Source organism: Nelusetta ayraudi, unplaced genomic scaffold (genome assembly GCF_046127955.1).
Source record: "Nelusetta ayraudi isolate G7.1 ecotype Tasmania unplaced genomic scaffold, CSIRO-AGI_Nayr_v1 ptg000042l, whole genome shotgun sequence".
Classification (NCBI taxonomy): domain Eukaryota; kingdom Metazoa; phylum Chordata; class Actinopteri; order Tetraodontiformes; family Monacanthidae; genus Nelusetta; species Nelusetta ayraudi.
This window is the reverse complement of record NW_027466092.1, coordinates 11,220,685-11,248,513: the sequence shown is the minus strand read 5'-3', so window position 1 is coordinate 11,248,513 and position 27,829 is coordinate 11,220,685. Positions and strand designations below refer to the sequence as shown.

Sequence of the window (27,829 nt, the reverse complement as noted above, 5' to 3'; positions counted from 1 at the left end):
TACAACTGCAAGATCCTGCAGCAGGATTTGGAGAATATGAAGATAATAACCTATAATTGATATTTTTCTGTTCCAGGGTTACTGATGCATTTTTTGCAACCTCTTCTCCCCCTGATTGCAGGCCTTCAGTGCATCACTCCCACATAGGCTCCTCATTATAGAACAGCTGAGCTACGGCTTTTTTTTCCTCCTTCTCGAGATCTGTTTCACGTGCGTGACGCTCACGCTCACGCGCGCGCCCCCCCTCCCCCAAACTGTAGAATCCTCTCCGCTGCTAAAAATGTCACATGATGTGATGAGAGGCTGCGAGCAACAATGTGCCCCCCCCCCGCCCCCCTCCACAAAACGCGAGCTCGTCTACGTTATAAATACCCTCACTGTATCATTAATCAGGTGTGTGATTGGCCGGCGAGCGCGCGCGCGCGCGCGCCAGGGACAGAAAAAGAAAGGGGATGGGGAGGAAGAAGAAAATATGAGAGAGACGGAGATGCGGAGAAAGCTGAGAGAATGTTTCTTTAAGACCCATTACCTTCCAATCCGGGAGAGGGGGAGCCTGTGGTAAGGTGGCGTATCGTCTCTCCCCGCCCCCCTCCCATCCTCCCCCTTCAACAGCCACCACCCCTCCTCCAACCCCCCACCATCACCACCTCTCTCCGCCGTTTACATGTGGGAAGCAGCAGGGAGGAAGGGGAGAGGAGAGGAAGCGAGGGAGAAAATAGAGAGATTCATCTCCGCGTGAGTCCGTTGAAGGAGGCGAAGAACTCAAGATTCGGATTCGGATGCGTTGCTGCGCCGGCTGGGCCAAGAGGAGGCGACAGGTCGGCGAGATGCGATGGACGTGAAGGGGAGGAGGAGGAGGAGGAGGAGGAGTAGCAGCAGCAGGAGGGGGGGGACGTCTGACATCCAACATGGACACGGTGGGCTCCCCGCGATGACTGTGGTAAGGATGCAACTTCACGCCGCCCCGCGTCGCAACCCAGTTTTCAGCCGTTGACGGGCGGCGAGAGGAGGAAGAGGAGGAGGAAGGAAGGAGCTGCGGACCGGCCTGCACGCGCCGATAATGTAACGAATGGGCGTGCGCGTGCGTGCGTGAAATCGTTCGTGTTTGTCGGGGATTGGCGTGCGGTTTCGTCCGGTGTGTACGTGCAGGTGCGTGTGTAACAGTGGACGAGGGTGTGTGTGTGTGTGTGTGTGTGTGTGCGCGCGCGCGCGCGCGCGCGCGCGAGTACACAGGCTTGATTAGACCTACGGGCCGTTTTCTTTGGCCGATGCCCGTCTCACCGCCAGGCATTGACAGGTGCGTTGGGAGGGGGGGTGGGGGGGCACGCTCGCTCCCGTTGCCCATACAGTTGGGGGGAGGGGAGGGGAGGGTGATGACTTAAACCCGGAGGTATATGGAAAGAGAGAGAGAGGCGGGCGGGGGGTTTGCAAGGAGGCATCACATCCAGCGAGAATTCACGTCCGGAAGGCCGGAAGCTTATTTGTTGCTGTCAATTTACGGCCTGTTAAAAGTCCCGAGCGTCGTGCGTGAGCGTGCGCGGTTCGCCTGCAGCCAGCCAACCGTCAGGCCTCCGTCAGAGCCGTGAGCGTGCGCGTGTGTGTGTAAGAGCGAGAGAGAGAGAGAGAGAGAGAGAGAGAGAGAGAGAGAGAGAGAGAGAGAGATTCTCGGATGTCTGAGAAAGCTATTAGTGTGTGTGTGTGTGTGTGTGTGTGTGTGTGTGTGTGTGTGTGTGTAGGGGGAAATGTGCAGCGTTCCCTTTTCTTTCTGGCCCCTCCTGACTGCTGACCGACTGACGGACTCAGACGCCGCTTCCCCCAAATCAGCCGAGCGGCAGCAGTTTTCCCCCCCCCCTCTCTCGTTTTATTTATTTGTTTATTTATTTCTTCACCTCGCGTCCACGTCCGCTCGCACGCGCACTGACTAGCTAATCGCTCCAACACACACTCACGCTGCTGTCTTTTTCCTGTCCCCCCTCTAAACCCCCCGCCTCAAAGTATAAGAATGTAGATCTGCGCGCGTGCCCGTGCGCGCCGCCATCGAAAACCTCCCCTCCTTCCCTCCCTCCCCTCCTTCCTCCTCCTCCTCTCCCCCTCCCTCCTTCCTTTCCATACGTCCGTGCATCGGGAAGCGGAGGTAGGTCTGATTCGGGCGGAGGTTTGCATGGCGCGGTTCCGTTTCCTTCATTGTTCAGTCGCTGCATGCAGATGCGCCGCTTCCACCCCTTAAAACGCCAAACGTTTAGGATGCGTGCGTACGTGCGTGGCGTGGCGTGGCGTGGCGTGGCGTGCGTTATCGAAGCGGAGCGCCAGCTAATGGTCGGCAGGAAGCGCGCGAGCCCGTCCGCTCCCCGTGCCAGACATCAGGCGAGGAGCGGCTCGCGAGGCAGCAGGTTCCCACTGATGAAACAGTGAGATTATAATAATGAGGATGAGGATGATGATGCTGATGAGGATGAGGAGGATGATAGTCATAATGAGGATGTTGGCAATTACAATGTAAAAACACCCACATGTGCTCAGGGTTGCAGCGGCAGGCCTACTGGTGTGGTGACTCCACTGCTCACTTGCTGCCTGCCTGCCTGCCTGCCTGCTTGTCAGTCTGTCTTTCTTTGTGTCTTTTTCTCTGTCAGTTTGTCTGCTTGTCTGTCAGTCTGTCTTTCTTTCAGTCTTTCTTCCTATCTGTGCCTGAATCTGTCTGTATGTTGGTCTGTCTTTCTTCCTGTCAGTCTGTCTGCCTGTCTCTCTGTCTGTCAGTCTGTCTTTCTTTCTGTCTGTCTGTCTGCCTGTCTCTCTGCCTGTCTGTTTGCCTGTCTCTCTCTCTGTCAGTCTGTCTGTCCAACACGCCATCCTCTCCGCCGCTGATGAACTTGACGCGTGTTGCACCTTCGCCTCCCTTCCTGTCCCAAGTTTTCCCTGGTCATGTGACCTCGCAGCTCATCAGCTGACTCTTTGGCCTTGTCCCCCCACAACCCCCGAAGCCCCCCGAGGTTCCTGTGTGTTTTCCGCCTCACAACGCTGCTGCGTAATTGTTGCAACACGACAACAATGACCTCCTCCTCTTCCTTTTCCTCTTCCTCTTCCTCGGCCTCCTGCTGCGATCCGTTCCGACCCCGAGGCTCTGAGGCCTCTTCTGATCTGACCGCTCGTTCTCGTGTTCCGCCACCCTCTAACAGCTTTGCCAATTAGACGGTGGGCGATGAGGAGGGCAATGAGGAAGGTGGTGAGGAAGGTGGTGAGGAGGGCAGGATCAGCAGCTGGAGGCTGCGCTCATCTTCATCTTCTTCTCCATCTTCTTCTTGGTCCAAGGGAATGTGAGGAAAACTGCAAGCAGGAAACAGCGGTGACTGGCAGAGCTTCACTGGCTGGCAGACTTTGTGTGCGTGCGTGTGTGTGTGTGTGTGTGTGCGTGCGTGCGTGTGTGTGTGCGTGCGTGCACGCGTCTTTTAAAGATTCTTTGTTTCAGGACAAACAGTGCAGCTGTGTAGTTTGCCCAGATTGTTTCCTTTGCTCTCATTGTGCTTGCTAAGACTTAAAGGCCCCACATTCTACCCATTTGGGATCTATTTGGGCATTTGGGATTTATTCCATTTCATTTAGCCCTCTGTTTTCAGCCTCCTGCTAAATGATTAGGGGTTTAGCTTCCTGCTAAAACTGAATCTGACTGCTGGATATTCCACGTGTTTTGATGGAGATGAAAAAAAATCAGGGCTCCGCGGAGGCAGTTGCTGGTATTGTTACTAAACTTGTTATCGGTGCCATTTGTGACATCACAAAGGGATAGGACTTTCAAGATTTGTCATTTTTGCGACTTCACAGTGTAACGGTAACGCCAGTGGAGCGGCACAGCTCTCTCTCCCTCGAACATCATCAAATGCAAAATTCAACAACTCCAAATCGCCCTTGCGGACACGTTGGGACCTGCACATCCACTACCATATGAAAAAAATAATGTAACATTAAAAGACAGAGTTGTTTTTCAAGACAAATGCATTGTGGGAACTGCATTCCAGACAGACATGCTGGGCGGAGTGATTTCAAAAGCATGTTTAATACAGCAACGCCCGTCATCAAAACAGCACATTAGTTGGAAAGAAGCGACATCCAATCGTGCTGGACTTTGGTGAACAGTGATGATGGTGAAGATTTTTTTGAACCAACCAAAACCAAGAAGCTGATTTATTTGTGCCCAAAAACCTGAGGTGTCACCGTGTCACTCCGACGAGGATTTGACCAAATTCTGGTGAATGTGCAGGTCACAACTTGTCCACAAGAGTGTTTTAGAGTTGTTGGATTGTGTATTTGATAGATAGATAAATAAAAACGCTTTATTGTCTGTCCCAAATGGTGACAGAATTCTTTCTTTGACCGGGCTCACAAAACACATTCGTACAATTCCCATCAAGAGACAAGACACATTGACATTAAGAACAGAAAACAATGTGTATTTGAATAGTGTATGTGATGTTTTCAGAATGCAGCCACTGATAATTAAAGGGAATGTACCTACTCCTACGACTACCAGGATTATGGCACTAAGTGAATTTGCCAGAACGATCCCTTTAAGTCTGATCCTGTTTAGCCAGTTGTCTCATGTACAATTTTGCACCCAAATGTGTTTTTTCCCTTTAACTGTTAATAATTCAATGGCACACCTGACTGTAAAATGCACAATTTCCAATAATCCGAGGCCATTGTAGGTTTCCGTCTTTAAACTGAAGGAGATAAAGAAGTAAATACATAAGGAACTGCAGTTGTGATCACTTGCTCCAACTTCTTCAACAGAACCCTATCAGGAAATACAGTAATTATTCCACCAGTGGTGAAGAACAGAACTACATTTTCTTGTCTGTTTTTTTTTATTTTTATCATCATTTGTTAGACACAACTGAGGTTTTGGGAAACACAGTTGCAGATCTAGTTAAGTGTCTGTAGCAGGTCTCTAACACAAGCACAAACCTCTGGTCCCAGGATGTCCACTCACTCCCATTGATACTGATTGTTTCCACTGATACTGGGACCTGCACACTGGACAACACTGCTTAAATTAATAAGTGATTTTAGCCAGACAAAGAAGGTCATCATTTTCTCTTGTATTACACTGATCTAAATATGCCTGCTGCTAACATTGGCATAGTCCAAACAGTACAATACCAGCCATTACAGTGTTTAAATAAGGAGTAATATGAAAGGCAGCAAACAGGAAAGCAGCTCAGTAATGCCAACTGCCTTTAATCTTCAACATTTCCTGTTTGTGGGCCACAAGTGTGATGCAGTTAAATGTGACTGTAAAGGTCTCACATGAAGGAAAATATACGTTGGACACAGCGTAACGCTTAGCAGGAAGCTTACCAGAAGGCTATGCTGCTTATAAAGATTTTTTTTTTTTTTAAGGACAATGACTCGCTTGAGGCTGCACCAATTCAGTCTGGAAGGAAAACTACACATTTAAACATGGACATTCTGTGCCTCCTTTAAATGACTGCAGATCCAACCAAACTTGATTGGCTTGCACTTGCAAGATGAGATAGCATCCTGTTGGCCGCAAGACAGCAATTGAGATACAGATAAAGCTTCACACCAGATATTAGTGTTACTTTACAAATTACAGTATGATTTAATAAATAAGAGCTTAGATATGATTCCAAACTTCCTCCGAGCAGTGCCAGATAGTATAACTCTGCTGTTATCTATTGATAAATGTAACATTTCTAGTTTAAAACACGGAGGCGGAGCCTGATTGTGTCCCAGATGAGTCTCTCTGCTCCCATATTTGTTGGCGCTGCACTTGTTGCAGCGTAGAATCTGTTGTCTCCTTGGAGCTGACAGTATTGATGCTAATCTTTATAGTTACTATTTATTGACGTGGACTGGCCTTGAGGCTGCATTTATCCCAGCACAAATCGAAGAAGACTATTTTCAATCCTCCTGGTCACATTTTCAAAATCTTCCCCTCAAAAAAAGCCAAAGTCTTGGAATGGAAAGAATAGAAAAATCAGACTGAGGTCATGGCAAGATTTTTCAAATTGACCCACCAAGACAAGGTTGCATGAAAGCAGCTCAAATCCATCTCTAATTAATGTGCAATAATCAGAGGTTCTAAACATTCATGCAAAAAGGTGTTATGATGACTCATCCTACAATTCTGACACATTTCTGCTGATCTGCTGTCGTTTCTGTTGTTGCCGTTGCTCCAAAGCAGCCGTTCGGCCCCCTGGTTTCTCGCTCCTTCCAACTTACAGTGGAGTTTATTGAGGGGCATCTAATGCAACGCCTGTTCTCTTTTTCAGCTCCCGTCCCTCGTGATTTGAGAAGTCAGCCTCGTGGACACGATTGAGGAGCTTCAGCCCTCCTCCATCCCTTTCTTCGCCCTTTTGCCAGGCCACGGCAGACACCTCGTCGCCTTGCATAACACGAGCACAGTTCTGACCAACTGCCATGCAGGTTGGGGCTTGGTGAAGGAAGACAAGTGGTGAACGCTGCACTGGGAAGGAGTTTAAAAGGCAATAAGCAGCTTGCGATTATGCAGACCAAAGGAACGAGATCTATTTTTGAACCCTGAAGATGTAAATATTTTTATTTTGTGCTCGAAAAACAAACAAAAAATCCAAACTTAGAGGCACGAAGAGAGACTTTTTGTTTCCTCGCACAACCTGCTGCTCAGCATTCTTCAGTAAACCGGCTCACGCACACACTCCGCGGTCTCATGATGATGTGCGAGGTGATGCCCACCATATCCGAGGATGGGCGAAGCGGGACGGGCGGCGGACCCTCCTCACCCGCCGGGGCGGGAGTCGGAGGGCCCGGCGGCAACATGGGAGGAGGCGGCTTCAGCGGGAGGGACCCCAGAGGAGGCGGAGGAGGAGGAGGAGGCGGGGGAAGCGGAGGAGGAGGAGACGAAGGGGGCAGCACCGGCAACCTGGAGTCCTTGATGGTCAACATGCTGACGGAGAGGGAGAGGCTGCTGGAGAACCTGAGGGAGACCCAGGACAGCCTGGGCACGGCCCAACTCCGCCTCCGAGAGCTCGGACACGAGAAGGAGTCCCTTCAGAGGCAGCTGTCCATCGCCCTGCCGCAGGTACGGCTCTGTGTGTGTCACTGTGTGTGTGTGTGTGTGTGTGTGTGTGTGTGTGCGCTCACATCTGCATACGCATTGGGAAATAATACTATCTAATAGAGATGCAACAATGTCTAAACATCGTAGTAGTGGTGCTCGTATCGCTCCAAATATCGATATTAGCATTGTTATCAGTATCGATTGATCGCAGTGTTATCAAATTGATAACATTTTTTAGCATTTGCATAGATTTGAGTCTAGATTTTGTATTTCTATATATTGATTATTACATTTAAAAGAAAGAGTTGCGGATAACTTTGAATAAAATATTTTTACGTCATTCCAAGACATGATTGTCCATCCATCCATTTTCAATACCCACTACTTCCTGATCTCAGGGGTTTGGGGGTTGGAGGCTATCCCTGCTGTCATAGGGCGAAGGCAGTGTGACACCCTGGACACCAGTTCATGGCAGGGTCACATAGAGAGACATGCTAACTTTACACAGAAAGGCCCCAGGCCCGGAATCGAACCCACAACCTTCTTGCTGGGAGGCAGCAGCACTAATCACTGTGCCACTGTGTCGCCCTTTATGAAGTGCAGCTTCTCAAAGGCTTTACCCAAACTGTGTCCTGCGTATTTAACAAATGAATAATCCACAAGAATAAAAACAGGTCATAAAAATTATTTCCGATTGACAAAATCTGATGACACGCCCAAATTCAAAAGTGTCAGTATTGGTGTTGGTATCAGCAGTACTGGCTCTGTTTTTATTTGATATGGCACTGATAGCAAATACACCACCACCAAACTGTATCATCATACCTGCTAAACAGTCTGTGGTACGAAACTGACTGGGATTTCTAAGTATGCCTGAGAAAAGGTGCAGGTCAGTGTTTGTGAAGGAACACTACTTGCAGTTCGAATTCTATGATGTTGACGAAAACCTAAAGTCGGCAGCGTGTTTGATCGCCGGCAGCGTCTTTTCTTCCTCCCAGTTTCCTGACCCAACCGCTTCCACTCATGCAGTCTCATGCTTTCTCTCTCGGTTCTACATCGCGACGACTATGTGGATGCGAGAGGTGGGCAAAAGTCAAGTGGCACGCAAGGTGATGATGGCACCTGTAGTGCCCCTGCGTTCCTCCACCCTGCTGCCCCACAGCCGATAAAAGCAGAAGACCAGAAGACAAATTGAACGTCCGCGAGGACGCTGAGGCACTTTTGTCATCTTGACGATCCCATTGCATCCCTGCTACTTCAGGAGAGATGTGGGGGGGAGAAAAAAAAAACGTGTATGTTGTCAGATTTTTCAAGTGCGTTAAGCCTCCCCCTGAAGACTAGCGTCGTTCAAAGAGCGGCGTCACCCACCAGTGTGTGCGAGCGGGTGTGCCTGCTCCCGAGTGTGTGTCATTTGAAAGCAGTGACAGTTCGCGCGGCGAGACGCAGCTTGAAAGTGAACACTAAATACTTCCTTGTCTGCCTCTTCAGAGTTAGCGCTGCTCCAACTGATGCAGAGGGTTCTGGGTTCGTGTTCCAGCTCTTCAGAGGGACTCTAAACTTTAATTGAGTCTCTTTTCATTTTAATGCCATCAGGTTTTATAACGTTCTTCTGACCATTACGTCATTGGATGATTAATGATGTCAGGAGTTCGTATTTGTTTCTGGCCTGAGCTTAAAGGGCCAGCGTGCCTCACCTTCGGGAGTACGTTTTTTTTTTCTGTTTGATCAGGTCACTAACTTTATTTGTCAACAGGACACTTTTGTAGTTTGGCAGGAGAAAAAAAAAAATCCTTTCTGACTATTAGGTGGCACTAAATTTTACGCATTGGGCCTTTAAATTTCAGTATATGTCTTTCTCAGAACTGGTTGCTCATCAGCAGTTGTTACTGTCTGTTTTGTTTTGGGTTTTTTTCATGAGGACACAGTGCCAGCTGTTAACCTGGTGTTTTCAGTCTGCCTGATAGGCTGTCACGTTTTTCAGCAGCAGATGGGTCGTCCTTTTATGTATCATTTATTTATTTATTTATTTATTTTTTGCCAGTTTCTAAAATGTGCGAGTGCAAATTCATCAAATCCAGTCACATCAGGTTTCTGGTTGAGGTTTGAGATAAACGCCTGCCAAAGGTTCAAAGCCTTTTGCGCTTTTTGCATTCAAAACACAGCGTAACATTTTTAAGATATTAATGTGAGAGGAGAATTAGAGAATTATAGTGAGCCTGGACAGTCATAGGAACAATTGCCGTTGTTCTTTTTCTTTATATTTCTTTATTTTATTTTAATGTTGTGTCACTTTGTCATTATATCTGTTTCTGTTACTTTTTTTACATTGTTTTTTGCTCTTGAATAGACCCCTGTAAATCATTGGATCTTCAGGTCGACACACAGCTGCTGCTTTGTTTTAATTAAGGAGGGCGGACAGAAGTGACAAACCCCTAAAGTCTGAAATGTTTTTTTTTTTTTTTTTTTCCAAAAACTCAATTTGAAGACATTAAAGAGTCTAGAATTAATCAAGAGGAAACAACCATTCAGCCAATAATTGAAAAATTGTGGACGGCACTGGTGTTTATAATTGAATATCTGTATGAGTGAATTAGATCTAGATTAGCATCTTAGCAAGTGTTCAGTTGGACAAATAGAGGCGAGTGTAAGGATATACAGGAAGGGAGCAGAAACTAGAGAGCCACAAGGGAAGCCAGCTGAGAAGCTGACCCCTCTCCAAACAAGTAAGACTCCCACAAGGGCCAAAAGCCAACGGACCCACTGTGTCACCATCTGCGTGCATCTCTCTCTCTCGTCTTCTGTGTTTTATTTTTATACTTTTTTTCAATCTGCCATTTTATTATAAAGCTTCTAAGCCTCAAATGGCCATCACAGTGTCGATTTTAAGGCCCCTTTTGTCAGATTTAGCAGATTTCTAAAGGTAAGAAAAGCAAAGTACTTCACAACTCTAGAATTCACTTTTTTTTTCCAACCAGCTGAGATGTCAGATGAATTGATGGAAACCTGAGCAGATCCACAATATGACCGCCTCCCCTCAAGCAGACCCTCTTTTTGCAAGTGTAAATGTTTAGCATTAGATGAAAACAACAACATGTTTTAGTGATTTTATCAAACTTAAATCTTACACGTTTGTTCTAATCCATTTCACCCCAGCTGATATTTGCAAATGTCACCAGTGAGACGTCTAATGCCAACTTTGGTCTCATCAAGCTAATAAAAATAAAGCTAATTGCCAAAGCTAGGGCTAATACAGTGTGTTTTACAATGTTGCGGTCACAAGAGACACATCAGTCAGTGACATAAGTTGTGTTCACAGGTTGGGCACTTGACACTCTCACACTGTTGCCCGATTGGTTCTTTAGACAACACCTGCCTCCAAGCCTGATGCCCGGACGGTGAAGAAGCACCAACCACAAACTGTCCTAGCTGCTGCTTTCACTAAAATGCGACCTGTGCCCCCCTGCCTGTTCCTATTTTTTTTGCAGGAGTTGCATCCCCATTCGCTCTGCAAATTTGGTGTTGTGTTGGAGGGTTTTTGGGGTGGGTGCTGGTGGTGATGGTGGGGGGTGATGGTGCTGTGTGTTTGTGTGTGTGTGTGTTGGGGGGGTAGGGTAGGGCGGTGGGTGGGGGTGGGGGGGTGGGTCCTCCTGTGCCTCCCAATGCAGACCCATTGTGTAATGGTGTGATGTAATCCGTCCATGAATGCTGCTCCACAGAGGAGGCTGAGCAGGCGGCAGCGGGAGCCGCTGATGGAAACTGTGTCAGTGATTTACATGATTATTATGCAGGTTTACATCATGCACGGTTTCCTGCCCTCGTGGTCGCAGGTGCGCTGCCGATCGTGTTTCTGGAAGGCTCATGCGTGCCATCGTATATCCTCAGCGGACGATTATATTTCATTATTCTAGCAGCTTGGCTGAAAAAAAAAACCTTGTTCAGGACTGAATTTATTTTATTTGTTTATTTATTCATTCCCGTGAACCAGTTCAGAAAAAAAGCCGTTCGGAGGCCACCGTGGCTAAGAAAACTACATATGTTTTTCGTTATTGTTATGATTTTTTTCCAAGAGGTTTGTCTGCGCGGCCCTGAACGCGTCTTGCGTGTGCTCCGCAGGAGTTTGCTGTGTTGACTAAAGAGCTGAACGTTTGCCGGGAGCAGCTCCTGGAGAGGGAGGAGGAGATCGCCGAGCTCAAGGCGGAGAGGAACAACACGCGGGTAAGATGTTTAGCGGCCATTTTGCTTATTAGCGCTCCAACAGGCAGCGTGTTATCCTCCTCACCCATTGTGGCTGTGTGGGTGTGAGAGTGTTGCTGCCGTTTTCTCCCCCTTTCCACCCACTGCCACCTCTCCTTCCCCCCATTTTCTTTCTGCACGTCTCTCTCTCTCTCCTGTCTTTCTCTGTCACTCCTTCCTGTGTCCACATCTTCTCTTCTCGTCTTGTCTCACCGTCGGCCCCTTTTAAAAGCTCCCCAAATCGTTTTGTCTTCTCCGTCTTTCACGACGCCCTGTTTTGCGTCTCCCGTAAACCGACTCACGCTTGCTTGATGGGGGGTTTTGACTAGACTGATCCAAATCAAACAAAACCCCACCTGGTAGATTTGTAAATTTTACGCCAACGTTGTCTTTCCGGTTTCTGCTTGACAACGACAACACAAACGTCCCAAACCTCATATGGGAAAAAACAAAACTTTCCTTGTCTTAACCGTGGAAAAACATGGGAAAACATCTCTAGATACATCCATATCCTGAACAGTCAAGTTGTACGTTGCCATGACGACTACTGCTGTTTCCATGACGACTACTGCTGTTTCCAGCTGTATATATATATATATGACTGTATATAAAGATGGGCTGCGTCACGGTGACGTCCTGACGTTTGCACATACCTGTTCTGAGGCCTAGAGACCGGTCTCACAGTCGGCGCCATCTTGAGTTTCCCGTTTGTCTTGAAAGCAGGAAGATTACATATTTGGATGTAGGTGGTTCCGGAAGTGAACTGAGATTGGAATGTGGCTACTAAACTGGAGCCATGGCCACAACCTTATGTCCATTTTTACTTGAAATGAGACCAAATTAAACAACAAGTACAATTGAGCCTATTTAAGCACTTTCTTCTGGCCAAGCCACTTCCATATTGGCCTCCTTTTTGAAACCAGAAGCTTATTCCATCTTTATGTACAGTCAGTGATATCCAGTTTGTAGCTTCCTCGTCTCTTGCACTTTATTTTACATGTTGTCTTATGTTAGACAACGTCTTACTTGAAGGAGACACACTCATATTTTCTCTTGTTTTGTTTTTTTTGTTTTTTTTTTTAAAAAAACTTTCAAATTCACATCAAGAAGTAAACCAGGCTCATGTTATGTTTTATTCGCCGTCTCCTGTCCTGATTTTACAAACTCCAAGCTTCCCTTCTCCCTCTCGCTCCTCCAGCTGCTGCTGGAACACCTGGAGTGTCTGGTGTCTCGCCATGAGCGCAGTTTGAGGATGACTGTGGTGAAAAGACAAGCCCAGTCGCCGGCGGGGGTCTCCAGTGAGGTGGAGGTGCTCAAGGCCCTTAAGTCTCTGTTCGAGCACCACAAGGCTCTGGATGAAAAGGCGAGTCAAGCTGCGTCAGTGTCGTAGTGATGGGTTTTATAAAGTCAAGACCAAGTAGCTTTGATGAATGTTATTGATATTCCTTTGATCTCGAGGGAACAAGGGGTGGTTGTGTGTGATGAAAATCAAGTAATCAAATGACCAGATTATATGGAGTGTTATCAAATCTTATTATCTTATCAAGTTCCTTTTCACCTCGGGGGGTGGGGGGGAGGGGGCATTTAACCCGCTGTTTACAGCCTCCAGTGAAAAGAGCAGGTTTTAGCCACCTGCTAAACTGAAGCCTTTTGGACCTTCCACATGTTTAGAAGAGGCAGCTTTGAGATGGTCTCAGAAAGTAGCATAAAGACCTGATTGGAGGTGTTGTCACCTTGTGACATCATCATAATCATAACTGTGTGTCGCCGCAGATACTTTGCAATAAGAAATAGAATGTATCAATCAAAACTGGTAAACCCTTCCCATGTCATGGAAGTTCACTAACAGGTCAGAGATTTGATAGAATTCCTTTTAAACGTTTGAGGGGGGGCTTTAAAGCTTTACAGGCACTTTGCAGTTTTGGTCCTTGCTTCGCCGATGCTGTGCCTTGACTTTATGAGCTCAAGCTGGCTTTTCTCTCCACAGGTCCGTGAGAGGCTCCGCGTGGCCCTTGAACGCGTCTCCATGTTGGAGGATCAACTGGCAGCTTCTTCGCAAGAGGTAAAATTCAGCACCGACGATTCCTTGAGCCTCCAGGATGCAAGGATGTTTGGTGTGAAGAGGAACAAGCAAAAAAAAAACAACATTCATTTGTATCGTCTGTTTGCCCATTTTGTCTCCCCCTTTCCAGGTAATCTCTTTAAGAGACCAAATTAAAAGACGTCAGCAAGGGGTGGACGGCGGGAAAGATGTAAGGGAGGGCTTTATGCATGTTGGTTCCAGTTGTTTTTTTTGTATATGTGTTAGCGTCCGTAGAAACGTAGATGTATGGGTCCCATGGTGGTAGTGTGATTTTCACCAGTAGTAGGTCGTACCTCATCCTCCTGTCATGTGTGTCCGCTTCCAGTCACGCGCTCTTGATCCCAGACGATCGTTTCTCCTCACCGCCTTCGTCCTGTGTCCGTGTTTTGTTCCTTCGTTCCAGCGGCTTCCCAACGGTCCCTCCTCTGGCCTGGAGGACAGCGAGCTGGAGCGACAGCGGGAGGGCGAGATCGAGCGCCAGAGAGCCGAACTCTCCCAGCTGAGGGAGAGGCTGGCCCTCATGTGCCGGCAGGTGAGAGCGGACTTCCTGTCCGTGACAACGCCTCTTCTCAGCGCGTTCGAACCGAAGAGAAGGTCAAAAACACACTGCTGTGTACATTCAAAGTGGTCCAGAAATTCAGTGACGTTTCACAATCTCAGTGGTGAAGCACTGGACTTGAGGTAAAGGTACTAGCATGCTAGTTAACATCATTACCTGCTAACTAGGTAACGAGTGTGCAGCCATGGCAGCCCATTTTAATCAGGCAGTAATTAGGCAGTGTACATTTTTTGGTTTTGAGGAAAAAATGTTGTTTGCGCTGTCTTCTGTTGTCACTTTGCAAACATGAGTATGTTGTTGCAGAAAAGAGCTGAGTGGGGAAATCTCGAAGTGCACGACTGACCGAAACCTGTAAAAAAAATCATTGGACCATTCCTCTTGTACATTTTGGCCAAATAATTAGTAGTATTTCTTTTTTGTCATTGTTTACATTGTTTAAAGAACTACTACTAATTATTTAAATGCCATGAGGCTAGGATAACACATATCATCCCTGTTTTCTTTAAGCTATTCATGTTACCAGTGTTTTTAAAGATATTATGTATCAAGCCTAACAATGAACTCCTAAAGGAAGAGAAAATTCTCTCTGGTTGTTGTTTATCTGCTTTCTAATATGTGCATCACATGAAATGATCTTATATGTGATGAGACCACCTTGGTTTTGGTCTCTATAAGGTCCAGCACAGCCTCAGTTTCTTTTGGAGTAAAGTAAACCAACGCCCAGCATTTTATGTGCATGCTGTAAACATGGGGCTAAATAGGAGATGTTTTCTGGGGATCTGTGTAACCCGGATCAATTCCGCCAGTGTCTCTGGCAGATTATTAGGGAGTGGTTGCTCTTTTGGTCTCTTTGTTCCCTCTTGTGGCTGCTTAGATAACTGCACCCACATATGGGGTTGAAAAAAACAATAATTTCATTGATTTTCTGCTAATTCCTACACTATAAATATATAAAGATATATCCAAATGTGAGGATAGACATTCTGTGACATGTGTTGTCTGACAAATGTGTCATCAAGTCAATCCGTCTCATTATGTCTTCCACTGACCTGACACGCGGCTACAACATGAATCACTGCCGTGTCTATTTACACTCGGTGCCTTGGTGGTTAGCAGTGACTCACACTGGCTCAATCTGTGTCATCACGTCCCTCTGCGCTCCACTCTCAGGTTGGGGAAATAGAGGAACAGCTTGCCGCCGCCAGGAGGGAGGTGACCAAGTCGGAGGAGGCCAATCAGAAACTCCAAAGGGAAGTGAAAGAGGTCTGTGGGGCTAATCTGCTAATCTCTCCATGGCCAAAACCATGAGCTGCTGCAGTTTCCACTCCAAAAATTAGAACTGACCACAAGTTGAAAAATTTGACATTTCAAGTCTTGGTTTAGAAATTGTTGTTTTGTTTATTCAAATGCTCTGCAAGTTCAATTCAGATTCAGATACAATCACCTTTTATCCGGATCCGAAAGCGGGTTCCATGTTTTCTAAATTCAGCTCATAGATGTCTGATGACAGTACGTGATGTCACAAAGGGCAGAATACTCCTCCCAGGCTAGTGACAACGGCTGCAGCCTCGTTTCTGATTTTTAAACATGCTCAGCATCCCTCAGGCAGCTAATTAATTTTGGGGTTTTTGTGTGGTAATTAATTGTACGAGGCTGTTGGACTGGAATCAGGAATGAAAAATTAACATCTCAAAAAAAAGGGAAGTTCATATGAGAGCTTCAAAAAATAAATCTGGAATAAAGCCAACTGATCATTTCTGCTGTGCACAGGCTCTCTGCCAAAGGGAGGACATGGAGGAAAGGATCACAACACTGGAGCGCAGGTGACCGTCATTAATTCACTGCTGTCGTCCTGCTGTTATGTTAAATTATGTTGCATTTCCAGTGAAGTATTTATCAGCGTGCTTCTAACGTTCAATGCTGCCGAATTGCAGGTACCTCAGCGCCCAGAGGGAGGCGACCTCCCTCCACGATATCAAAGACAAGCTGGAGAACGAGCTGGCCAGCAAGGAGTCGCTGCACAGACAGGTGCCTCAGAGAGTCCCGCTCTTTTAAACAGCCCGAGAGCTCTGACCTGTGCGTGGTTTTATTTTATTTTCTCTCTCTCTCTCTCCAACGATGTGCAGAGCGAGGAGAAGAACAGACAGCTGCAGGAACGGCTGGATGAAGCCAAGCAGAAGCTCCAGCAGACCCTGCAGAGGGCCGAGACGCTGCCTGAGATCGAGGCCCAGCTGGCCCAGAGAGTGGCTGCCCTGAACAAGGTGGCGCTTGCCTGCCTGCCTGCCTGTGCATGAATGGCTCTGATTAAATCCCGGAGCACGACCTTTAACACGGCCCTGTTCCCTCTAAACCAGGCCGAGGAGCGTCACGGCAACTTTGAGGAGCGACTACGACAAATGGAGGCTCAGCTGGAGGAAAAGAATCAAGAGCTGCAGAGGGTAATGTTGACCTTTTTGTATTTGTCTAAAAAAATGAATTGCTTTTGGTTCCCCTCATCTCTCCTCTTGACCCTAACCCTCACTCTCTTCTCACTCTTTTTCTTCTTCTTCCACTTGGACTCTTGCTTTTTACAGGCGAGGCAGAGGGAGAAGATGAATGACGAGCACAACAAACGCCTCTCGGACACGGTGGACAAGCTACTGTCCGAGTCCAACGAGAGGCTGCAGCTCCACCTCAAGGAGAGGATGGCTGCACTGGAGGATAAGGTGGCTGCAGGAGAAATCAGAAGTTGTTATGTTTTGTTTTGTTGGGTTTTTTTTGGTCATTAAATGTATTTATTTGTGTGTACCTCCGCCAGAATGCTCTCTCAGAGGAACTGTCCAATATGAAGAAAATACAAGATGACCTTATAGCGAATAAGGTATTCATGGGTGTTTGTTGTTGTTGTTGTTGTTGTTGTTGTTGTTGTTGGTCCTAAATGTTCTGAGACATTTTCCATAAAACAAGGAGACTAGATGTTCCACCTGTGAGAAAAAAAAGAATCTAAAAATAGTCCTTTCCGCTCCGTGTTTCAGGAGCAGCTCCTTGCTGAGCTGGAGAGGATCCAACTGGAACTGGATCAGCTGAGAGGAAGGCCTGGCTCTTCCTATTCCAGGTTAGATGCAACGCACTGAATATTTTAGGGAGTTTTTTTTCAAAAATCAAACACACAAAAACAGTGTTTCCCAGGAGAATATTAAGTATACACACCCTGTTGTTGGCTGTTGTTTTCCCTTTCTTTTAGATATTTAAACTCCCCCTAGAGGCTGTTGTTCTGGATGACAAATATTTGTTTGTGTGCTCCTTTCATACACTCCTATTTTTTCTTCCGTTTTTTTTTTTTTTTTTTTTTAACATTGTGAATATTCTGCATGTGGTCACAGGTCGGGCAGCGTCAGCTCGCTCCCCTCCACCCTTTTCCGGAGGTCTCTCCCCGGCAGCTCCTCGGAGCTGCGGTATCCCCAGGGCGGAGGCTCGCTGCCTTCCGGCTACGGCAGCTCCTCCAGCGGCGTCGTGGTCAGGCGCCCCCACCGCGGCCGCTGGGGGTCTCAGAGGGACGACGGCAACAAGGTGCGGATCCTCTGACGCCCAGGATGATGGAGATGAAGCGAAGTCTTCTGCGATCTGATTCTTTTTTTACATTTTAGATATAAATAGCACGTTGCCACAGTTTCACCCACTGACAAGCAGCAACTCGCTGGGTCCAAATAATTACATACGACACGTAAAGGATGGTCACGAACAATGAGTTCAAACACATAAAGTGGATGTCGGTTCACCGCAGGCGGGAAACTTTGCTGAAACTTTGATGGAGCACTGAAACATTGTGGTGTTGACAAACAAACAGTGAAGGAATGAGGCAGAATGAGCAGACGTAATGGAAGTAAAAATATCTGTCTAGCAATATACGATAAAGAGCTGGCTTATCTACGGTGTCGCAAAACACTGACATGCTGGTGCTGATAAGAAGCAGTGGAACATTTAGATAAATCCATTCAACTCCCAAGTGAGTGTGACTCTTAGAAAATCAGCACAGGGAAGTCTTCCAGCATATGTGAAATAGCCACTTTTTTTTTTTAGTAGTGACAGTTTCCTGCGTCTTCTTTCACTTTGCGTGTCTCCCCCAGTATGTGGACTGGGACAGCGGCACCATGATGGGTCCAGGCTTCGAGGGCGGCATGGAGGGCAGCTGCTCGGACGAGGATGAAGAGCGGGAGACTCTGTTCGGCTCCGAGCTGCTCTCCCCCAGCGGCCAGACGGACGTCCAGACCCTGGCCATCATGCTGCAGGAGCAACTGGAGGCCATCAACAAGGAGATTAAGTGGGTTTCATTTTTTTTGTTTGTTTGTTGTTTTTAAATCTCTTTAATTTCAGGAGCCCCCATTTGTGAGTAACCCCCTGCCCCCGGTCACGTGGTCTCTCCTCTCAGGCTGATCCAGGAGGAGAAGGAGAGCACCGAGCTGAGGGCCGAGGAGATCGAGAGCCGGGTCAGCAGCGTGGCCCTGGACGCCTCCCCCTTACCTCCCTCCTCGCTGGGTGGGCGGGACAGCGTGGGGAGAGGATACATGACCCCCTCCATCACCTCCTCCACCCTGGCCTCCCCCTCGCCCCCGAGTTCTGGACATTCCACCCCCCGCCTGCCTCACTCCCCTGCCAGGGAGACCGACAGACAGGTTCTCAGCAGCCGAGTCGCACGTTTCACCTCAGAGGTGTTTTTCCCAGTTCTGTGAAAAAAAAACCCTGCTTTTGTGTGGGGACTTGCAGAACAGCAAAGATGGCGAGGAATGCCGAGCGCTGGCCCTGATCGACTCCACCCCTCCGCCCGTCCCTCGAGCCCTGCGACTGGACAGAATGACACACACCCACCCGGGGGCGGGGCTGGACGACCACCGCGAGTTCCGCAGGTGCGTCCGTGACCCCCATTGGTGGATCTTGTCTACGTCTGTGGTTTTTTAAATGACGATGCCTTCGTGTTCCCCCAGTCTGTCTGCTGACGGCGTCACCACTGCCAGCCAGGATTCGCTCCACAAAGCCAGCAAAAAGAAAAGCATCAAGTCGTCCATCGGCCGGCTTTTTGGCAAGAAGGAAAAGGGGAGGATGGGCGCGCCGGGACGGGAGTCCGCCTCACTGGGTGGGTGTGCAAACCGCCAGGCAGGAAGTTCAGGCAGACGAATTCAGGAAGGATCAAAATGTTTATTGCAGAATTATTGCAAAATCTATGTTCCAGAGGCTCCGCCCTCATCACTCCCTGCAGCAGCAGCAGGTTAGCAGTGTGGTCATGGGAGAGTGAAGAGAAAACAAGGAGCCTCCTGATAGGTTTAACTGAGATCATGAGGAACGGTGAGGAAAACTCACAGAATTGCAGAGGCTGCAGGTGAATGCTGGGGTGGGGCTGAAACAGCAGGTGCAGGTGGAGAGTTGAGGGGTTTGGGTAGTTTGATTGGTAGTGGTGGAGAGTGGAGCAGCATGTCACATCTTCATCAGCCCAGCTGGAGTTGGTCGCCTGAACAAGCCCCCTGGTGGTCGCCTCGTGTATTTACTTTGCTCGTGTTTTGAGTTGTAGATGTGGTGGATAGCAGGAAAACTATAACCGCCGTTGTTATGTTGACCTTTCCAACTCTCCAGCCTCGACGCCCTCCGATGACCTTGGCTCCGCTGACCCACTGGGCCTGACCAAAATGGGCACTGGGACAGTGGAGAAGGATCGGCGTAGCAAAAAGAAGTAAGACATTCTTCTCCTACAGTCCACACTGGTTTTATCCTCGCTGCTGCCCAGGCCGGGTTAGAACGCACACTTTGGACTTCATGTAAAGCTGAGATCCGATTCGGTGAAAATGTTGCCTGAAACTGAAACGCAGTCTGTGTTGTGCCCGATGTTTGGGGTTTGTGTGTTTGAATATACTTTTCTCACAGCAAACGCGCTGCCAGCTTCTGCCGGAGCTGCTCTGGCGGGTCATCTATATCCGTATGTGTGTCACGCCGGTCTACGGCATAAACAGGCTGTAACCATGGCAATTGCAATTTAGAACTGTCGGCAGCCGTTTCAGACATGCAACCTACAGAGTGACTGGCAGGCACAGTGCACACTCGCTCACTGTACCAGGGCTTGGTTGCATGAAGACAGAACTCTAGCTGCACTGGACACTTTTCACCGTGCCACCAGCTGGCACAGTGAGTCTCATTCCTAAGACACGATACTAACCAGGGCATCATCCTTTTATAGCATTTGGAGCTCTGCCAATGTTATTGTTATTTTTATCTGTTATTAATTAAAGCTGACGGAGTTGCGAGCCAAAACACAAGTCCAAACAAATACGTCCGCGCTAAATTCTGACCCACTTTCCTCAGACACGACCTGCTGGAGGAAGCCTGCCGCCAGGGCCTGCCCTTCGCCTCCTGGGACGGCCCCACGGTTGTGACCTGGCTGGAGGTACGTCTGCATGCATGTCGCCGTTGAAGGCGAGAGCGCACAGGATTTAGTTGCAGCACCTGGTGGCCGGTGGCTCCTACTGCAAAGTAATGATAAAAGCTGTTTATTTATCGTTCATGGTCAGACTGGCAGGCTGCGTAACGAGCTGTGAGGTGAAATCACAAAAGCATCACCAGATACAGAACCCAGACTGCTGTTGAATATGGCCGCCCCAAAAAAAAGCTTCTCGGTGAATGAAAACACAATAGATTTGTTTTTTGGGGACTACATCATGTGGAAGTATTTTCTGTTTTGTGTTACACCAGCAGATCCTTGTAAATCTTCCTCACTGGGCTTCCAGAGCGATCTTTTTTTTTCTACCCTAAACTGAATGTCTCTGTGATTCGTGGATGTTTAATACGAAGGTTATTCACATCATTGGCACAGTTCAGCCTCATTTGTATTGCGCCAAATCATCACCAACTCTACATGCGGAGCAAGTCTAGACCATTGGCTCTTCTAGCCAAGCCATGGCAAGGAAAAACTCCCATGTGGGAATAATCTTGATAGTACAGTACGTGTAACAGCAGTGATGGCTTTAAGGTTGTACTTCCAGCTAGCTCGCTACTCGCCCCTGTGTCTCTTATGGCTGAGGCTCCATAGGGAGCACGAACAAGATGTTGTTAGAGGAGGCAAGGAGGAAAAGAAGAGACAGTAGCGAAGCAAGGCAGCAGACAGGCATGGTCTGCTGAGAGTGTGCCGGGCAGGCAACCGAGAGGTATCGTCCTATAGCAGGCCAGCAGAGGAGGCTGTGTCAGCGTCACCGGGGAGCACTCTGCCTGTCACAAGTCAATACATCATCAAACATTGTTTTTGAAACTCTAATTCTGTGGTAGATGAACAACACAGTGGTCCTTTGAGTCTGAGGTGTGGACAGTGTAGCTTTCTTCCGCTCACTTCATCGCCACTGTTGCCCCTCTCCCCCGTTGCACCAGCTGTGGGTGGGGATGCCGGCCTGGTACGTGGCGGCGTGTCGGGCCAACGTGAAAAGCGGCGCCATCATGGCCAACCTGTCGGACACGGAGATCCAGCGGGAGATCGGCATCAGCAACCCCCTTCACAGGCTCAAACTCCGCCTGGCCATCCAGGAAATGGTCTCCCTGACCAGCCCGTCGGCGCCCGCCAGCACCCGCTCGGTGAGCCTCAGACACCCGCGCTTCATCAATCACGGTCGAACACGTCACAGAAAATGTGCTGACGTCGCTTTTTTTTCTTCTTCCTTTTTTCTGTCGTCGCAGTCGACCAGTAACATTTGGATGACACACGCCGAGATGGAGTCGCTCACTGCCGCCACCAAGCCAGTAAGAAGAGAATTTCTGAAGTCTGAAATAGCCTCATATTTAATTTTAAATCACTTGACAACTTTATTTGCCAGATAACACTTTTTAAAATATATATATATATCTGACAGCTTAATCTTTAATAGTGATTAAATATATCATATTAATCAGCTTTTTGTTTTCTTTTTCTTTGTCTCTGATTAGGCATGTTTGGCTACACCTTTCCCTCACTATTCCCTAAAAATCTGTTTCAATGTGATATTTTTTCCGACTAATTCTCACTCACTAACAAAACTCTTCCCTTTTCTGCCCCCTCTTCCTCTCCGACTCTCTCCCCATCCACCATATGACACACCCCCATCACCACCACACACACACACACACTACCCCTCCGGTGATCTTTCCCTCTCTTGTGCATCTGTCTGTCCTTGTTTTTCTTTCCTGCTTGTCTTTGCCTGAAACAACAAGGAGCAGAAGGAGTTCAGCTGGGACCAGGTGAGTTTCGCTCGCCTCGTCATGCAATCTAGCGCCATGTGGCGATCAGACGTTGCATTTGCCAGTTTTGTCTGGTCAGAGATGAGAAAAGTCCCTTCCTTAAATGTCTTGACTGAACACGTGGTTCAGGGAAAAATCCTTTTCTGATGTCACAGTAGGCGATGACACCTCTTTCAGCTTGGTGACAACAACCCCTGCAACTCTCTCTCTCTCTCTCTCTCTCTCTCTCTCTCTCTCTCTCTCCCTCTCTCTCTCTCTCTCTCTCTCTCTCTCTCTCTCTCTCTCCTCTCTCTCTCTCCTTCTCTCTCTCTTCCTCTCTCTCTCTCTCTCTCTCTCTCTCTCGCTCCTTCTCTCTCTCTTCCTCTCTCTCTCTCTCTCTCTTATTTCCCTGATTTCTCTTCACCTCTCTAAACGTGCTAAAGGTTCACCAATGCGTCAGCAGCGTAGTTCTTGAGATAATGAATTGTTCAGAGTCTGGGATGAAAAATGAAGATTTGTAGATAGGTAGAATGTGAAGATGAGCTCGCATCTGTTTGTTGTTGTGGACTAGCATGAATTTCGGGAATACGTCTTGATTTTTACGACGTGACTCAGTTGTTACAGCCGTGCCGAGGCAAACAACAGAGCCGTCCCACGCAAACAAATGGGATCGCAACAGTAGCCTGCAGTGGCAGGATGTTTACCTTGACAATTCTTCATAGGTTAACACAAAGTATTGAGTCAGATGGAAAATTTGAACGGCAATTTGTATTTGTGAGAAATTGGCAGTTGCTGGTTTTTGTTGGTTTAAATCAGGCATGGGTAAACTTTGGCCTGCTATTTAGTCTGGCCCACCAAACTTGAAGAAATGATATGAATAGTAAGTAAGTCATAAGCTGTATTTGATGATTATTTTCTGTTGTAAGAGTCATTTCAATAAACAACTAAATACTGTGGGGCTTCAAAGACATATTTTGTTGTAACGCTTGTAACGTTTTTGCTTTCTACGTATCCAATGATATCTATTCATCTGCTCCTGCTCCGGCCCCACTGTCAGATTTTAGAACCCATTGTGGCCCAAATGTTTGCCCACCCCTGGTTTAAATGGTTAAATCAGCAAATGAGTTTGTTTGATATTACCAAGATCTTTTCATACCGATCTTCATTGGAGCAGTGTCACATTACCAACCAATGATCCAAATGGAATTGAACTGGAAGGCCTTAATGTCTGCACTGATATGTTTTTGAAAGGGACAAAATCAAGGTGGTCTTGCCACCAAAGTGGGACAGGTTTCAGAGCTCTTTGTGACATCACAAAGGAAGGATGCATTAGAAGAAAATGGAAGAACATTTGATGAACAACATCATGCGTTTAACTTGTGTTAATTGTCCTGGATGTTTACACCCACTTTCCCCCCTCCAGATTCTGGCCTATGGGGACATGAATCATGAATGGGTGGGGAACGAATGGCTGCCCAGTCTGGGTCTGCCCCAGTACCGCTCCTACTTCATGGAGTCACTGGTGGACGCTCGCATGTTGGACCACCTGACCAAGAAAGAGCTGAGGGGCCAGTTGAAAATGGTGGACAGTTTCCACAGGTCTGAACTCAAGACCCATGTGTTCCTCCTTCTCCGTTACCTCCAACCGCTTGTCCTTTGAAATAAGACTGTCAAAAATGTATTTTCTAATGTGTACAGGGTGAGTCTGCACTACGGAATCATGTGCTTGAAGCGCTTAAACTATGACAGGAAGGAGCTGGAGAGGAGGAGGGATGACAGCCAGCATCAGAACCAGGGTAGGGATTTAAAAAAATCATCTTGGAAAGAGTCAAACTCCAGCAAACAGTATTTGAATTGACACTTCCTCTCTGGGGCCACACCCTGTAGATGTCATGGTTTGGTCCAACGAGCGAGTGATGTGCTGGGTGCAGTCCATCGGCCTGAAAGAGTTTGCCGACAACCTGCTGGAGAGCGGAGTGCACGGGGCCCTCCTGGCGCTGGATGACACCTTCGACTACACCGACCTGGCCCTGCTGCTCCAGATACCCAATCAGAACACACAGGTACCTCCCAGCACAGCAGCGTCAACCTGCAGTGGAATTCTGCATTTCTCAATCTCAATCTCCGAGAGTGACTCCATGCTAAACCAAGTGGGCGGTTCCGCTTTAGCTTGCTATGTTTGTGTGTGCGTGAACCCAACAACTGCACCCTGATGCTGAGTGAAACAACCAAGACAAGACCGCCTGGCCAAGCGGGCTGGATGGTGGTTGAGAGCTTGAGTGGCGAAAAAGATCAAGTCAACTCGAGAGTCTCGTCGCCGCAGTGCTGCCCCGTGACGCAAAGCTAAACCAGACACAAATCAAATGAATGCGATATTTTGCAGCCCAGGTGTGAAAGTGCCTTTAATCTCCCCCCAAAAATGAATGTCCAAACGTCCTGAAATCACTCTTTGTTTTGCAGGCAAGGCAGCTACTGGAGAAGGAGTACAACGCTCTCATCTCGATGGGAACAGAGCGAAGGCCAGATGAGGTACGAAGCACGGCCTGTTGGCCAACACTCATTGAAAAAAAAAAAAGTCTCTATTTCCTTGTATGACAAAGTGTGATTTGAAATTTGGGACATTCTTTGGTAACTCGGCAATAAACGTGGACGAGTCATCGGCTCTTGCGCTACTACTGGCTGCAATCGTAGCAAAGTGGCGTCAGCTGTGTTTACACACTGACTAATTGCTGAGTTGCAGCATCCCCGACTAAAAACAATGCGACTGCGGCCTTCTATCACAACAAACATGGCTTTGTGCAAACATCACCTCACAAAGCACCACAAGACAGCGGGTGCTCTGCTCTTCGGCGCCATCACCAGTGTCATTTCGCCACCTCCCGACAGGACGGCACCAAGACCTTCACACGCTCACCCTCCTGGAGGAAGATGTTCAGGGAGAAGGACCTCCGTGGCGTGACCTCCGACTCCTCGGAAACGTTACCTGCCAACTTCCGTGCCTCGGCCATCTCGACGCCCTCTGTGACCCTGAGGAAGGTCCAGAGTGAAGGTTGGGCTCACACCGTCGACATTTTCCTTTTTTTTTTCTGTGTAGTGTTACCTAAATGCATTTCACTTCAGTGCAGTGTACTTACTGCGTGGGACAAATGCTAACCTGTCAAAATCAGTGAAACACAACATGTCTTCTTCTTCTTCTTCTTCTTCTTCTTCTTCTTCTTCTTCTTCTTCTTCTCCTTCTCCTTCTTCTTCTTCTTCTTCTTCTTCTTCTTCTTCTTCTTCTTCTTCTTCTTCTTCTTCTTCTTCTTTTTCTTCTTCTTCTTCTTCTTCTTCTTCTTTATTCACCATCTATTACCTCTTTACTGACAAACAGACAACATTTCATCATGCATAAAGATAAACAAACCGCAATTCCATTAGCTTGGGCAACCTTAGCATGCTAGGTGACACTTGTTCACAAACCTCTAAGCATAAACAGTGTGTTTCTTTTATCTGTGTGCCCACTTCTTTTGTTTCAGTCCACTATTTACACGTCGGAATAGCATCATGAAAAGTTATAGCACAAGTATATCAAGCGTCTGTGGCAGTTGCGCTACGTATGGGGGGAGCGAACATACAGTGTCACGCCGACAGTTTGTTTATCTGACACATTTTTCTGCCGGCTACCACACTCATGTAATACAGGTGGAACACTCGCGCTGTCAGGAACTCTGAACGTAGCCCAGGAAGTTTGCCTCCGTCGGCTATGAATAGCCAGAAAAATTCAGTGAATGTGGAATCGTGGCTCGACAAAAATGTTCGGAATCCCAGGCAACGTGATTCTCCACAGTTTGTCATCGATTTGTGTTTATTCTTTCCAAGGCGTCCCGAGGGAAATTAATTCCATTCATGTGTGTCTGCTTGCTGAATGCAGTGGCTTAGCACAAAGGAAGGACATTTCTTATTTTTTTTGAACAAAGACTTCACTAAAGCAGGTAGCAGGTAGCCGGGACTGTAACCTGTCATTTGGGGGAAAATATAGAAAGAATCATCTTCGTGCCAGCGTGAGAGAAAATGCAGTGCTGTTAATTGAACCGGAAATTATCTAAGGACACAGTGTTGTGAGATTTTGTCTTTTGCTTAATAAAGAGACCAACACTTGAACTCGTTTTTTTTTTTTTCATCAGAAATATCTGAGATCTGAAATTGTGATTTTGAGATACTGTACATACACACGGCACAATATGGACTCAATATTATTTTTAATAGCACATAAAATGTTTACTGTTGAATTTTAGAACAGTATATTCTTGTACACTTTACATATTGGGCCTTTAATTTCAAACTTAAACATCATTCTTGCGAAGAGATAACAGAAAGTCAAATTTTAAAATGCTGTAATTAAAAAAAAATACAAAAGAAAAGAAAAAGCCTGCAGTGCGTTTAGGAGGTTTCATGTTTCTGCTGATTGTCTTTCTCCATGACAGTGAATTCTGGACCAAGAGGAGAGTCGGGGTCTGTGAGAACCTATTCCTGCTAAAAGATAAGCACACTAGGTGAGAAAAGCTTCCCCCTCTGGCTGTCATATGTGTGGCTATAAATAGCTCGTGTGAACGCCATTTCAAACATCTCACCCATACAGGACTTAATGAAGTGTCTTTTCTCTTCCCCTGTTTCCGCAGAAAAGAATATCCCTTCTTCAACCTCACCAGAAGAGAGAGAGAAAGAGAAGGGGGGGGGGGAATCATATTTCTGAAAGGGAAAAAAATAAAAGCAGCGCCAGGATATTTTTTTTTTAACGACTCAAAAAAGATGACCAAGAAGACTCGAGTCGGGATGCCTCGAGGAATCAAAGACACTTGAGTGAATGCTGAAAAATAATGCGTGGATGTCTGTTTCTTCATCCGTTTAACTCTCACTCCATCTCGATCCATAGTTGTGGCATGATGCTGTTTGACTCTGTAGAAAGTGGCCTGTAGAAAGTGACCATCGCCTGTTGTGAACACATCCTGTTTCTTGACTGTGAGACGGCAATATTGACATGATGACTTTTCTATTACTATTTATTTTCCCTCCCTCAATTGGAAGGCCGTGTTTCTGTTTTTCGGCCCAGGTGAAGCGCTTCAACGCAGGCGATCTAGACGGACGGCAGAACACACGTTAGCGGCAGTGACAGGGAGCGAGGCTGCAGGGAGGCTGCGGGTGAACACAGGGCAGGGAAATGAAAAGTACGTTCTCAAGCCATACCTGACGTGAGATGCACAAGCGCGACAAGCGGGGGGGAGACGACGAGACAATGAGCAAAGTGCTACGTGACGGCATCCTGTTCGACCTTCTCGGGTGGGCGGAGGGGTAAAAAGAGTCAAGCATTTGTGTTAATATGCATGCCAAAATCAAACCATTTTAGAGTGAGCGTCATGATAATAATCATGTTGATGATGTGAACGCCTGGGTCAGGACTTTGTAAAATGTGTGTATTTTGTTTTTATCATTTTTTTAAGATAACTGCTATTGTATGTATGTACAGTAAGTATGTGCGTGTGTATTAAAAAAAAATATGTATGTTCATTTCATACTTAGTTTTAAGACTGGCTGTAATTTTCATTTTAGGTTGAATAATGAAAAAGCTGTTTTAAAAATTATGGACATTTAAGATTATGCTACTTGTGTGTGTACATTTTGAGGGGGAAAATATGATGACGACAACAAGAAATTGTCTTAT

At 47.2% G+C, this 27,829-nt stretch overlaps 1 protein-coding gene across 1 annotated transcript; it reads left to right on the top strand.

The window, feature by feature from the left end:
- The first annotated feature begins 613 nt into the window (after window positions 1-613).
- Window positions 614-26,846, top strand: LOC142893629 (liprin-alpha-3-like). Its single transcript, XM_076034409.1, has 32 exons — window positions 614-940; window positions 6,288-7,075; window positions 11,168-11,269; window positions 12,486-12,650; window positions 13,275-13,349; window positions 13,480-13,539; window positions 13,774-13,902; window positions 15,100-15,192; window positions 15,700-15,752; window positions 15,864-15,957; window positions 16,056-16,190; window positions 16,284-16,367; window positions 16,503-16,634; window positions 16,727-16,789; window positions 16,944-17,023; window positions 17,292-17,478; window positions 18,036-18,229; window positions 18,338-18,581; window positions 18,673-18,812; window positions 18,891-19,039; window positions 19,534-19,630; window positions 20,257-20,338; window positions 21,313-21,513; window positions 21,616-21,678; window positions 22,126-22,152; window positions 23,555-23,730; window positions 23,830-23,927; window positions 24,019-24,194; window positions 24,592-24,660; window positions 25,018-25,180; window positions 26,595-26,663; window positions 26,790-26,846. The coding sequence occupies exons 2-31, from the start codon at window positions 6,704-6,706 to the stop codon at window positions 26,645-26,647; spliced, it is 3,756 nt and encodes a 1,251-aa protein (XP_075890524.1). The 5' UTR covers window positions 614-940; window positions 6,288-6,703; the 3' UTR covers window positions 26,648-26,663; window positions 26,790-26,846.
- The last annotated feature ends 983 nt before the right edge of the window (window positions 26,847-27,829 follow it).

What these genes read in the sequence shown, in the direction of transcription:
- LOC142893629 (XM_076034409.1), top strand. Translation starts at nt 6,704, where the DNA reads ATGATGATGTGCGAGGTGATGCCCACCATATCCGAGGATGGGCGAAGC. An exon ending in CGGAGAGGAACAACACGCGG is followed by an intron (nt 11,270 to 12,485) that starts GTAAGATGTTTA and finishes TCGCTCCTCCAG; the next exon opens with CTGCTGCTGGAACACCTGGA. An exon ending in CAGAGCGAAGGCCAGATGAG is followed by an intron (nt 24,661 to 25,017) that starts GTACGAAGCACG and finishes ACCTCCCGACAG; the next exon opens with GACGGCACCAAGACCTTCAC.